The sequence below is a fragment of the Pan troglodytes genome, chromosome 16 (genome assembly GCF_028858775.2).
Source record: "Pan troglodytes isolate AG18354 chromosome 16, NHGRI_mPanTro3-v2.0_pri, whole genome shotgun sequence".
Classification (NCBI taxonomy): Eukaryota; Metazoa; Chordata; class Mammalia; order Primates; family Hominidae; genus Pan; species Pan troglodytes.
This window is the reverse complement of record NC_072414.2, coordinates 43,376,869-43,389,570: the sequence shown is the minus strand read 5'-3', so window position 1 is coordinate 43,389,570 and position 12,702 is coordinate 43,376,869. Positions and strand designations below refer to the sequence as shown.

The 12,702-nt window shown below is 47.8% G+C and overlaps 1 protein-coding gene across 2 annotated transcripts in view; it reads right to left on the bottom strand.

Moving 5' to 3' along the window:
* Window positions 1-12,702, bottom strand: part of GLDN (gliomedin) — a 66,643-nt gene that overhangs the window by 12,336 nt on the left and 41,605 nt on the right. For both annotated transcript variants that reach the window (XM_001169660.7, XM_016928240.3), the window contains exons 3-5: window positions 12,335-12,352; window positions 11,896-12,003; window positions 695-841 (exon numbers count right to left, since the gene is read on the bottom strand). In XM_001169660.7, coding sequence (XP_001169660.1) covers window positions 695-841; window positions 11,896-12,003; window positions 12,335-12,352 — 273 coding nt within the window. The remainder of the gene's footprint in view (window positions 1-694; window positions 842-11,895; window positions 12,004-12,334; window positions 12,353-12,702) is intronic.

Genomic DNA, 12,702 nt, shown 5'->3' with positions numbered 1-12,702 from the left:
TGCATGCTGTTTGCAAGTGGCTGCTCAGTCCACTGCCCCTGGGCTGCACGTAAGAGAGTTAGCTCATCTAGCCCAAGGCCCCTGGGCTGTTTTTGTCCTAAGGTGGTTCTCCTGTCCAGCCTGCCACCACTGGACTCTCTCCTCTGTATGAAGCCCCCAGTAAAGCCCCATGTCACATTTGCTGGCCCTGGGTCTCTTCTTTGGCTCTTGAATCTGTTGCCATCCCTACTGAGGTTGACCAGGGCTTGGCACAACAATATTTTGCCCCAATTCTATGTAAAAAGGCCATTAGGATCAGGGTCTGAGGATGGCTCAACCTCATCAGTGAAGCAAACGCTTGTGCTTCCTGTCAGTTGTCCCCTGAGGTGTCGTAAGTTGCCTGCTTACTTGTCTTATTCTGGATTGTGCTGGATTTCAATATATCTTGGAAAAGAAATATTGAAATTGGGTCATGGCTTTTAGACCCAATTACCTGAACCACTTATACTTAGATCCCAGATCTGGTCTTGCCACATGGAGTAACATGCTCATGTTTCTCCTCTTTGAAAGCATAGAACTCCAAAACATGCTGCAAAACAGATGGCCACATAAGGCCATAAAGGAGAGAAGACACAGGAGCAGCCCTGGTGTTGGAAGCCAGGCAGTTCTCTGGGCGCACAAGCCCTCAAAGAGAGCCACAGCATACCCCTCTTACCTGCCAGGAGCACGTCGTTGGACACATCTCCTTTGTCACCCTTTTCTCCCTTCTGCCCTGGTGGGCCCTCATTTCCCTGCAGGCCCAGTTCACCATGGTCTCCCTTTTCTCCCCTTTCCCCTGGATTTCCTGCAGCTCCAGGTATCCCTGACCAAAAAAACAAAAGACATATTAGCCTATGGTGCGAAAAGTTCTGGCACACCACTTTATATTATTGTGCTTTGTGCTTTCCAGGGAAGCAGTTTTATATACCAAACACACAGCATTTCATAACCATTTTAGAGCAGCAGTGTGACCATACGTTCATTAAAGAACAGCATTTCCAGGCGGCTCTGCTGGATTATTTATTTATTTATTGAGATGGACTCTGGCTCTGTCACCCAGGCTGGTGTGCAGTAGCGCGATCTCGGCTCACTGCAACCTCTGCCTCCCTGGTTCAAGCAATTCTCCTGCCTCAGCCTCCGGAGTAGCTGGGATTATAGGCATGAGCCACCATACCCATCTAATTTTTGTATTTTAAATAGAGACAGGGTTTCGCCATGTTGACCAGACTGGTCTTGAACTCCTGACCTCAGGTGATCCGCCTGCCTCAGCCTCCCAAAGTGCTGGAATTACAGGTGTGAGCCACTGCTCCCGGCCTGCTGGATTATTTTTAGAGAAATTTGGCTGAGCCAACAGGTTGGAGAGAGGAGTGAACCACAAGAGGGGGCGATGACAGCAACAGTGGAAAGAAGGTAAGGAAGGCCTAATGAGAAGTCTGCAACCATGATGCTGGGAGGTGCGTGTCTGCTGCCATAATAGTGAGTGTTAAATACATTATTTAGTTTATTCCTCACAACATATTGGAGTGGTAGGCTAGGCAGTCATCCTTACTCTCATTTTATAGATATTGAAACTAAGGCCTACAGTGGTTATAACAGATGCTGCCAAGTCAGAGAGCAAAGCACCTCTGATTCCATCTCCAATGCCCTTTTCTGTGACATTCCAATGCAAAATACTTTCAATCACAATAGCAAAACAGGTAAAGTTGCTTTAAGACTACCATTAATAGGGATGGTGAACAAAAGGTAGTGGGTGAAATTTCTGCCTTTGTTCACAGGGAGCTATGACTACAGAAATCGCTGTCCTCCGCACATTGCTAGAAACCAGTCAAGGTCTAAGTAACAGCTTGTGTCAGCCTTGGACCCTGAGCAGTGAAAGCACCCTTGGATTGTCCCAGTTCACTGCTGGGAGGTAGTTCCCAGTGGCACAGGGAGAAGGATCTCAAATAGCCTGTCAATCTCACTAAGTTGAGGGGTCAAAAATCAGAGTTTGGGGAGAAGGAGATGGCTAGAATTTGCAAGATAGAAGAGCAGAGAGGAGACAGCTGCGTGAAACAGCCCTGCAGATCTGCAGAGGGCTCCCTTGAACCTGTGACTGAAGGATGACTTCTACACATGAGGGAATTCCAGAGGGCTGGGAAAGGAATTCACAGACTGTTCGCTATAGAATTCTCAGGGCTCACACAGGAAAAAGTTCTCATTCCCACGGCCACCATGGGGAAATCTCATCAAATACTGAAATACTGGGTAGAGTCCTTGAAAAAGTCTAGTTTTAGCAGTGGGGCTAAATTAGCCCCAGGTTAAAGGCTGCGGTGGACCCATCATTACAAAGTTTCAACACAAGTTTCTAAAGGATGAAACCTATCTGCCAGTGATTTAACTGCCTGACTCTGTGCCTGCTGAGAGTCCAAAATTTGAATCATTCTGTTCATGTAACTCAGCATATTAGCAATTTAACCAAGAAAAATTATATGATCATCTCAATGATATAGAAAAGGCATTTGATACAATTTAGCACCCATTCTTAATTTGTCAACAAACTAGGAATAGAAGAGAACTTCCTCAGTCTGGAAAAGGACATCTACAAAAAAACCTACAGCTAACATCATCCTTAATGGTGAAAGACTGAATGTTTTCTCCCTAATATCAGAAACAAGATAAGGGTATCTAACCCTATCACTTTTATTTAACATTCTACTGGAGGTCCTAGCCAGTGCAATAATGCAAGGAAAAATAACTAAAAGGCATACAGATTGGAAAGGATGAAGACCGTTTGCAGATGTCATGATTGTTCATGTAGAAAATCTCAAGGAATCTATAAAAAGGCTACTAGAACTCTTGAGTATACAGTTATACAGCGTCCTTGAGAGGGGAAGTTATTTCCAATACTGTACAAAGCTATTGCCAGATATGGATCAATTAACATGATACCCTATCTCAGAGAATATGTGCTCATTTTAACAACAGCCCCTTGGAGATATTGCTCAACAGAGGTATTGCCTAAGTGGCAGAGATTTCAGTGATGGGGAAGTTAGCATGTCACAATACCCCACAGTTCATACCCAAATGCCCTGCATTGCTATCAGATTAATTATTCCCTAAAACTGTGGTTCCCAACCTTTTTGGCACCAGGGACTAGTTTTGTGGAAGACAATTTTTCCATAGACCGGGGTGTGGGGAGGGATGGTTTGGGGATGATTCAAATGCATTGCATTTATTGTGAATTTTATTTCTATTATTACATTGTAATATATAACAAAATAATTATACAACTCACCATAATGTAGAATCACTGGGAGCCCTGAGCTTGTTTTCATGCAACTAGACAGTCCCATCTGGGGGTGATGGGAGACAGTGACAGATCATCAGGCACTAGATTCTCAATAGGGTTTGCACTCCTATGAGAATCTAATGCTGCTGCTGATCTGAAGGGAGCTCAGGCGGTAATGTGAGCACTGGAGAGTGGCTGTAAATACAGATGAAGCTTTGCTCAATCATCTGCCGCTCACCTCCTGCTGTACGGCCCAGTTCCTAACAGGTCATGGACCGATATGGGTCTGGGGGCTGGGGACCCCTACCCTAAAACATAAACCTGGAGCTCTTAGCACCTTTCATTTACCCCAGAGGAGTAATAAGTATTCAAAATGGTTTCTGCTCTTCCACATTCATGTTCATATTCCATATTCAAGGAACTGTCTGCAGACTATTCTAAGGAAGACAGCAGTGCATGGAAAAGCCTCAAAGTGTCGATCACTGTTAGAAGAAAACTGTAGTGAACAAAAAAAATTTGCTAGATTTCAACCAACCAATAAAAAAAACCTTAGTGAAAACTACGAAATTCAGCTACAGTTGGGAATCAGAAGCCCCAGGGTCCTCACCACTACCAGTGGTAAGCTTGGGTGGCGGCTGCCCGTCCAGTGGAACTGGGGGAGCACAGTAGAAGAGGATGTGAAGAGGAGCAGGGGGCCCCTCCACTGTCAGCACTGGCTGTGCCATGGATTCAGTGATATGGGGGTCAAATCATGCCTCTTTGAGGGGTCATGGCTTGTAATACCTCCCTCACAATAGCACCAAAATCCCATTGCATTGACTCCTCCGGGCCCTCAGTCATCAGGCCATCTGGGTGGAAAGTGGTTCACTCACTTGAGAAGAGCCCTTCTGCCAGGCCCTCTTTGTGAGAAGACATTCTTTTGTCCGTGTTTTAAATAGGCAATTTGGCACATTATCTGAAGGAGACAAAAAACGAGGGCATTGCCATAGAGTCCAGCCTGCACAGTGCACCAAGTGTAACTGACACCTTCGAAAGGTCTCACATGACCCAGTTTTAGCAGTGCTCAGGGAAAGGGTATCTGCTGGTTCCTGCAAGGATATCTTTTTCAGGCATTTATTCTAGTCACAAACAGCCTTCTGCATCATCATCTTATTTCCCCTTCCTTTCTTTTCTTTCTTCCTCTTATGTCTTTTATTTTCTTTCTCGGAAAGGCCATATGTGAAACAGGGAAATGTTCCTGCTGCGTGGCAGCTGTTGTAATGCGCCCCCAACAAGGTCAGGTATTTAACACTATTCAAGGCCTTTGCTTGAGGCTGTAGTTTTACTGTAGTTGGGAAATGCATGATCATTTTATGGCTTTCATTAAGAAAGGGTTGGGGGACATTTTGTCTGCATAGAGTCTGCCTTTGCCCTCTTGTCCACCATAGTGCTGACAAAGCATCCCCTCGTCTTTGTCAGTAAAATTGCCCTGGCTGTGCTTTTGCCGTGATATGTCAGAAATTAAATATCACCTAGTGATTCACCATCAGGAACCTGTGTGTGGCATTTTCTACCCTGCCCTGTCCCAGGGAAGGTCAGGGATGCTAGCCGTGCACAGTGACACTATGACACTATGTGATCTGGACCCATGGCTGGCTTTGAGTCGGCACATTCTGCTAGAGAAGAAAGGCCGGACTCTGCCTGTGTAACCTGTGCTAGGAGTGGCTCTCTACTGTTTTTCTCTGGTGTCGCCCACTCAAAACAAACAGTTTCATCAGCATTTGAGTTTGGAGTTGTGTGATATCTCGGGGTTGAGGTCAGCTCTCATCTTCACAACATGGGGTGAGGGAGGATGTTTTATTTTCAGCAGTATCATTTGTTGCTAAGGCGGGGGAAAGGGGCCAGAGAGTGTCACACAAAACCCAGTCCTGAGACACAAATATGGAGGAGGGCTTTCATTTCTGTTTTTATAAGAATTTCACTTTTAGAGAAGATACTGCAGCATTAACTCTTAAGTGAGAAAATGAGAGGCAGCTGGAAGGAAAGAAACTGCTTGCTTTTGAGGCAATGGAACATCAGACTTCATAGAAGATGCTGGTTGCACAATTGACATTTAGGTCTCTTTCAGTTCTGACTTTTCTCTTCAGATCTAAGTTAGTGTTTCCAAATGAATACAGAACACTTCCACTTAGATTTCCTTTTGGTCTAAAATAAAGTTTCTCCTTCCCGACTTTTGAAAACAACAACAATAATAGCTAACACCAGTATAGCACTTACAATGTGTCAAGCCCTCTTCTAAGCACTTTATATACATTAACTCATTTAATCTTCCTAATAACATTATGAGGTTAATACTATTATTGTCCCCATTTTGCAAATGAGGAAATTGTGGCACAAAGTGATAACTTGCCCAGGGGCATACAGCTAGTAAGCGGAAGAGCCGAGACACAAACCATCTGGCTCCAGCTCTGGCTCTGAGCTATTCCACTAACATTCTTAGCTTTTCTAAGGTCAGAACCTGAGAAGCTTTGATGTTTCAGTCTCCTGGAAGCAACTGTTAGGCTACAGAGCTTAAACTCTGGCTTCATCAGGGTGGTCTTATAATGGCTCCTGGTTGCCTCCTGCATATGTGGAGCTGAACCCCCTGACCTTACTTTGAAGGCCATTACCCTCTAGTCCTAGCCCAATCTAGCCAGGGTCCCCACTAGTACCCAGGGGTAGCCTCATAACCTGTGAGCCTAGGCCTTTCTGTTCTCTCCCTGCGGTTAATGCTGCTGCAGTTACCGTCTCTAAAAATCAAATTCTCATAAAAAACAGAAATGAAAGCCCTCCTTATTCGTGTCTTGGGACTGGGCCCCGTTCCCCCGCCTTTCCCACCGCTCCTCTACTTATCTCCAAAGTGCTGATCACTCTTCTCTCTCGTCCTTTATGCTTAGTTCTGCTGCACAATCCATCCTCTGCAAATAGGATCCTCTGCACAGTGTCCTATTTGCTCATCTTCTGCACAGGGAAGTTTGGCTTTTTCTTCTGGCAGTATTGCCTCCTATGAAGTATAGAGCAGTCTTCCAACCAGAATAAATAGTTACTGAGTACCTGCTGTTGCACGATATATCTTGTCTTTCAACTGGATTGTAAGCCCTTATATACAGACACAATGTTCTAGTCTTCTCATTCATTCATTCATTCATTCATGCATTCATTAATTCATTCTCATTCATCAATTATTTATTGGGCCTTAGCTGGGCCCTAGCTAAGAGATGTCATGAATAATAAAATCTATAATACATAGTCCCTGCCTTCACTGACCAACACTATAGTGGAGTATTTAAAACCAGAAACCATATTAGAGTTGTCATAACCCAACCTCTTCTGGCTACAGATGAGGAGGTCAAGGCCTCATCTTGGAGTGACTTGCCCAGGGCCTCAGGGCCAGTAAGGGATACAGGCAAGAGCTACTAGAACTCCTTTCACCGTTCCCCTCTGCCTTGAAGGCAGGGAATGAGAGGGACAAAAATCAACTATCTCTGACTGGCAGGTTATACTCATTGAACTGTGTGTTCTCAACAATGTCCTGCAGGCCTCTCTGAAAGGCTGGAACCCTCCCAGCCCTCCCAGGAAGACTCAGCCTTGGAGCTCAGATTGGAGGGTGTCTGAAGCCCTATATTCTCAATCATTAACTGCACCAGCGCTCAGGGCCCAGGCTTCTTTCCTGCTTGCTCTTGCTCTTCGGCACCTCCAATAACCCTGCTCTCACAACAGGGCCCAAGTCCCTTGAGCACGGAAATTGAGTGTCACTGTGGTTAAGAGCAGGGGTCCAGAAGTCAGAGAAACCTGGATTCAAGTCCTGCCTCCTCCACTTATTAGCTTTTGACATTAGACAAGTTATATCCAGTCATTCAACAATGAATTTATTGAGCTCCTTGGCTGTGTGTTCCAGGCACTGAAGGTAGGAACTAAGCAAGACAGACATGGCCAAGCTCTCACAGGCCTCACATTCTGCTTGGGGAGTCAGCCCATCAGCACAACAGCAAATAGTCCCTATGGGGTAATTTCAGGGAGGGATATTTCGATTGATTGCGCTTGGGGAGTCAGACCATTAGCACAACAGCGAATAATCACCAGGGGGTGATTTCAGGGAGGGATCAATATTTTGATTGATTCCACTTGGGAGGTCACACTATTAGCGCAATAGCAAATAATCACCATGGGTCAATTTCAGGGAAAGATCAATATTTTGATTGATCCCACTTGGGGAGTCAGACCGTCAGTACAACAACAAATAATCACCATGGGGTGATTTCAGGAAGGGGTCAATATTTCAAAAGAGCAGGGGATGTGACAGAGTAGGTGAGACCGGGGCTAGACAGAGGCCAAGGATGATCTTGTATACGAGGTGACATCTGAGCTAAGACCTGCTCAGGAAGACAGGGGAAGTCAGGAAGAGGGCATTCTGGGCAGTGGGCACAGGCCACTATGTCCTAGTCCCACCCCACTCTACTCTGGGTCCCTAGCAGTACTCGTGCAAAGGTCCTGGGGCAAGGGTGAGCTTGGCCTGTTTGAGAAAGAGAGAAGTATCTTCATCTGGAAAAAATATGGCTAACAAAAGTATTCATGCCCTTGGGTTGTTCTGAGGACTAGATGAGCTGAGTGTACGGAGACCTTAGTGGAGTGTCCGGCAGTAAATGCTGGCTGTGTATTATGGTTCCAAAGGTTGTTGCTAGAGGGCACACCCCACCCTAACTGGGTCCCTAACTCTATAGAACACAGGCTTTTTTCCTTTTCTTGGAAACAACACTTGTTCCCTTTTTGTGGAATGCACTCCCACACCTCTCCTATGCCACCCCTGCCTGGCAAACCATGAATGATCCTTTAACTCTCAGTTTAAATGACAGCCCTTCCTTCTCCACAGTCACAGCAATGGCCTGGAAGGTTGCGTACCCACGTGAGGACCTGCAGTGCCATCCTGGGAGCTGGCTGCTCATCCAAAAGCTCTGGAAAGGCCTAGGGCCAGCCTCCAACCTCGCCTGGCTGTGTGACCCCACCCTCTGTGTGCGCCAGGCCCTCCCTTCTCATCTGGCCAAAGCTGTTACCTCCCTGCCCTCCCTCTCTATCGCTGTACCTCAGAGCACCTCGTTCTTCCCTTCAAACATACATCTCATGTTGAGATGGTAGGTGGATATGGCTGTTGACTGTGGATGTTGGCCTCTCCACCAAAGATGGAAAGTTCCAGAACAGTGCCTGTGTCTTTTGTAGTTCCCCAATAGCACTCGACATCTGCTGAATAAGTATTTGTTGATGAATGTCCCCACCCTCTCCTGGTGCTCGTCTTGCTGCTCAGTCCCCTCCTCAGTCTCCTTTGCTGACTCATCCCCTTCTACTTTGTCACCTGAGGTTGGAGCTTCTCAGGGCTGAAACCCAGCCCCTCCTCTCCTGCCAAGCTCTCTCCCTAAGTGACTTCACCCCTGCCCACATTCCCAGGTGCCTCAATGACTCCCTGATATATACATCTCACCCCAGGCCTCTTTTGACTACAGACCTGTTTTCCAAGGCCACTGACCCACCTCCTCCTGTATACTTCAGGGCATCTGAAACTCAGCACATCCCATGCGGAGTCCACGATTGTCCCTTTAGATCTGAGTTGAGTGCGGGGCTCCCCACCTCAGGCAGGAGCAGCTCACCCATCCATCCAGTCGAGCATGACAGCAACCGTAGGGTCAGTCTTGATGCCTACCTGACCCCCAACTCCCTGTATCCACTGTCCACTGGGAACTGCTGGCTTCGCCCCTAAATATCACTTATCCCTGTGGGTCTTTCCGCCCCCGCCCGCTGTCCCCTGCCTACGGAGGCCGTCTCCCTGCCTCTACTCTGGCTCATTCGCCTGCCGGTTCCAGTGTGCTCTCCATGCAGCAGCCACAGCAGCATTTAGAGAAGCAGATCTGATCCCATCACTCTCTCCCACTTGACGGCCCTCTGGGGCTTCTCATGGCCCTCAGAAGGAACCCTGTTGCCCTCAGTGGCCCTGCTGCCTCTGGTCCCTCCTCCCTATCCCTTTCCTGCAAGTGCTGGGTATGAAGGGAATCTGTCCCAGGGCTTAGGAGTGGGTGAGGAGGGAAAGTGCGGCCTCGGGGCCTCAGCAGTGTGAACAGGACAATGTGGCTCTCGCTCTGCAGCCTGAGCTGGCCCATGAAGTGAGCGATCCCATCGAGCTGGGCTCTTCAGATAGCCTTTGGTGGTTAGTCTCCCACTTCCCCTGGCCTGGGACAATGAACTCCTCGTGGGGGCCTCGGGGACTCAACTTCCACTCTCAGTATGAGTGGAGGCTTCGCGGTCTAATGCTGCTGACCTCCGCAAGCCTTACTCTCTGGGAGACTGCTGTAGAGAAGGGTGTCTTTGCTGCAGTTCCTATGAGATCTCCCAGAAACCAAGGATTGGGGTCACCCTCCAGTGACAAACAGAATCCAACACCTTCTCTCTTCTCTGCTGCTGTCCTCTGCTCCAGCCTCTTCCCTTCCCTCCTATAGCCTCTCAGCACAGCTGTCAGGCCATCCTCTCATCCATATGTCAGGCATAGCACTGTTCCACTTCACATCCTCCCCGTTTTTCTCTGAGTACAAATCACAGTTCTTAAAATGCCCAGGGCTGACCTGATTTGGCCTGGTTACCTCTCTGATCTCAACTAGGCTAGGTTAGCCACTCATCCCTTCTGTCCAGCTGCCCTGGCTTCCTTGCTGATCCTTAAACTGTCCAGGTACCCTGGTGGCTTACACACTCTGCCCAGAGCCCTCTGCCCCAGAAACCCTGAGACCCTCTTTTACCTCCTCTTGGTATTTGCTCAAAGGTCCCTTCTGAGGGAGGTCTTACTTGGCCTCCCAATCTAAATGTACCACCTCTAACCCCACATAAATTTCCCACCCCTTTCTATGATATTTTTTCTCCTCAGCATTTATCACCATGGAACAGACCATATATTCTATTTATTTATCTTATTTATTATCCGTCTCTCCCAGCTAGGATGTAAGCCTCGTGAAGGTGGAGGAGGGGGGCTTATTTCTGAATCTCCAGCATCTAGAACGGTACCTGCCACACAAATATGTGCTCCATAAACGAATGCACTTTTTCTTTTCTGCACTCCCTGGGTTGCAGGCTGCATGCGAAGCACGTCCTCAAGGCCAGGGATCTGTCTCAAGCCTTTTTGAAAACCACCCCTTTCCTACGTGCCCCACACCCAGCTCTAGCAGGGTGCCCTCCTGCCCCTGAGCCTGCCCTCATCATGCCCATTGCCGAGGCCTCAGGACTGAATCACATTTTTGGAGTCTTCCCAGGATAAGCCAATAGGCATCATTATTCTACAGCGATGCTCATGTATAATTATAATTATTATCCTATATGAACGATCCATTGCTGCTGTGTAATTCCAATGGTAATTACTGGCCTTCTGAGGATTGAGCTGGCTTGGACGGTGTGTGCCCATTTTCTCTGAAGCTGCCCTCTGGAACACAAACAGGTAGGCACTGCCAAGTGTCAGAGGTGCTCGACAATTTTTCCCTCTCCACTGGCCCTTACTTCAGTTGCTAATGAGAATAAGAGTGGAGGTGACCAAAGGAGTAATTGCTGTCTGGAAGAATTTTCTACCATTTCTTCTCGTCCAGGGCCAGTCCAAGTGAGTTTGGGTAGCAGAGCCAAGAGGTTGAAAATAAGATGGTGCAGTGGAGTCTCTGGCTGAAAACAACCTCCCTCTGCCCTCAGCAGTGGCTTTGACGGGTGGCTGAGAGCCAGGCCTTCGTAGGAGCCTCCTGAGTAGTTTCTTACCCTCTCTCTTTGAGCTCCCACCACAGCATGTGCCAGCTTTCTTCAGGTGGATCTGCCCTGACCCCAGCTCCCCAGGACTGGTGCTCAGAGCCCTTCAGAATCTTCCCCTTTGTGCCCCAGACTCCTGCCAGGCCCTGCACCAGCCCCTGATTCTTACTGCTCCCTGAGCACATCTCATGCCTTGGTGCTTCTGGGCCTTTTCTCCAGTGGTGATGGCCTGCTCATAACAGGGCAAAGGAAGCTCCTCCGAGATGCCAGCCATATCTTCATAGTTATCCTGTAGCCCCTGAAGAGGAGACCCTTTGACCTGAGTGCTGGCCGCAGGGAGGCCAGGATGCTGCCTTTCCACTCAAGCAGTTTGAGCTATTCCTCTAGCCAAGAAATGACTTACCAGGGGCCAACATCAGTTCATTGATTTTCAACCAAACACAGATTCGCTGGGCAGGAGGAGGCAATAGAGGGCAAGGCAGGAGCTGAGCCTCGAAAGAGCATGCACCAGCACCAGCTGTCACACGGCCCACAGAATGCCCCTCCCAGGGCTGTGGGCTCCTGCTCCTTCCACCTCCCATCTGCAGCAGAAGGGTGGGAGTCAGTTCCCAGGAGACGGCTTCTCCAGTTTGAAATAAACATCTGTCAAGGTGGGACCAAGAAGTATACCCTTGGTATCCCAGAACACAATAGCTTCTATGTAAGAGTTAAACCGGCCTTAAACTGTGCAGAGATGAAACACCTTACCCCTGCTGCACACAGTTTTAGTCAACCCAAATGCAATCATGGAGATAAATAACAGGGAAATTAATTAGAAGAGTTGCCAAAAATACCCATTTTTCCTCTTTTTCCATTTGCTCCTTTTTCTCCTTTTGGGCCCTGAGGACCAGGCTGTCCATCCAATCCATTGTGTCCTGGCAACCCGCCGGCTCCCGGAGGTCCTGCATCAAAACACAGAAACAGGGACATTAACCAAAAAAAAAAAAAAAATTATTCACTGAAGTTACTGTCATTTCCTTTACCAGTGAAACTGAGCAGGCATCAATTCCTTTTCCACATCCTTTCCTACTTCTTTCCTTCCTTCTCTGGCTGAAGCAGTGCCAAGTGGGGGGATGGTGATGGCAGAGCCTCAGGTGAGGGGCACAAAGAAGGAGACACACAGCCAGGACTGCCTCCAGGCTCTTGCCCTCCCCGCATCTGTCCCATCAGGGAGATCCTAGGGTCTGGCCACCCACAGCCTCCCCTTGAACTAGAAAATCCATGGGCTCTTACCTGGTGGTCCAGAAGGTCCTACAACAGAAAAAAAATTTAGTTGAGAAACCACGGGTGGAAGAAAGAGAAACCAGCACCGAACCCAGAAAACAAAGAGCACCCCATGACCTTCAAATCTCCTAATTATCTACTGACCCTAAGCAATGGATTCGACACCTTGTATTTAGAACTCGTTATATTTGGCCAAAAGACCCTTTAAAGCAATTCAACAAAGACCCATTTGCCAATCAAACCACTTTTGCTTGTTTCAGTGAACCAAGATTAATTTCTGAGCTGTCCTCACTGTAGATTGATAAATTAGTCATCTCTCAAGCAGTCGACCTAATAAATGGAGGGCCAGTAACAATGCTGGTGGCCATGAGTGCAGC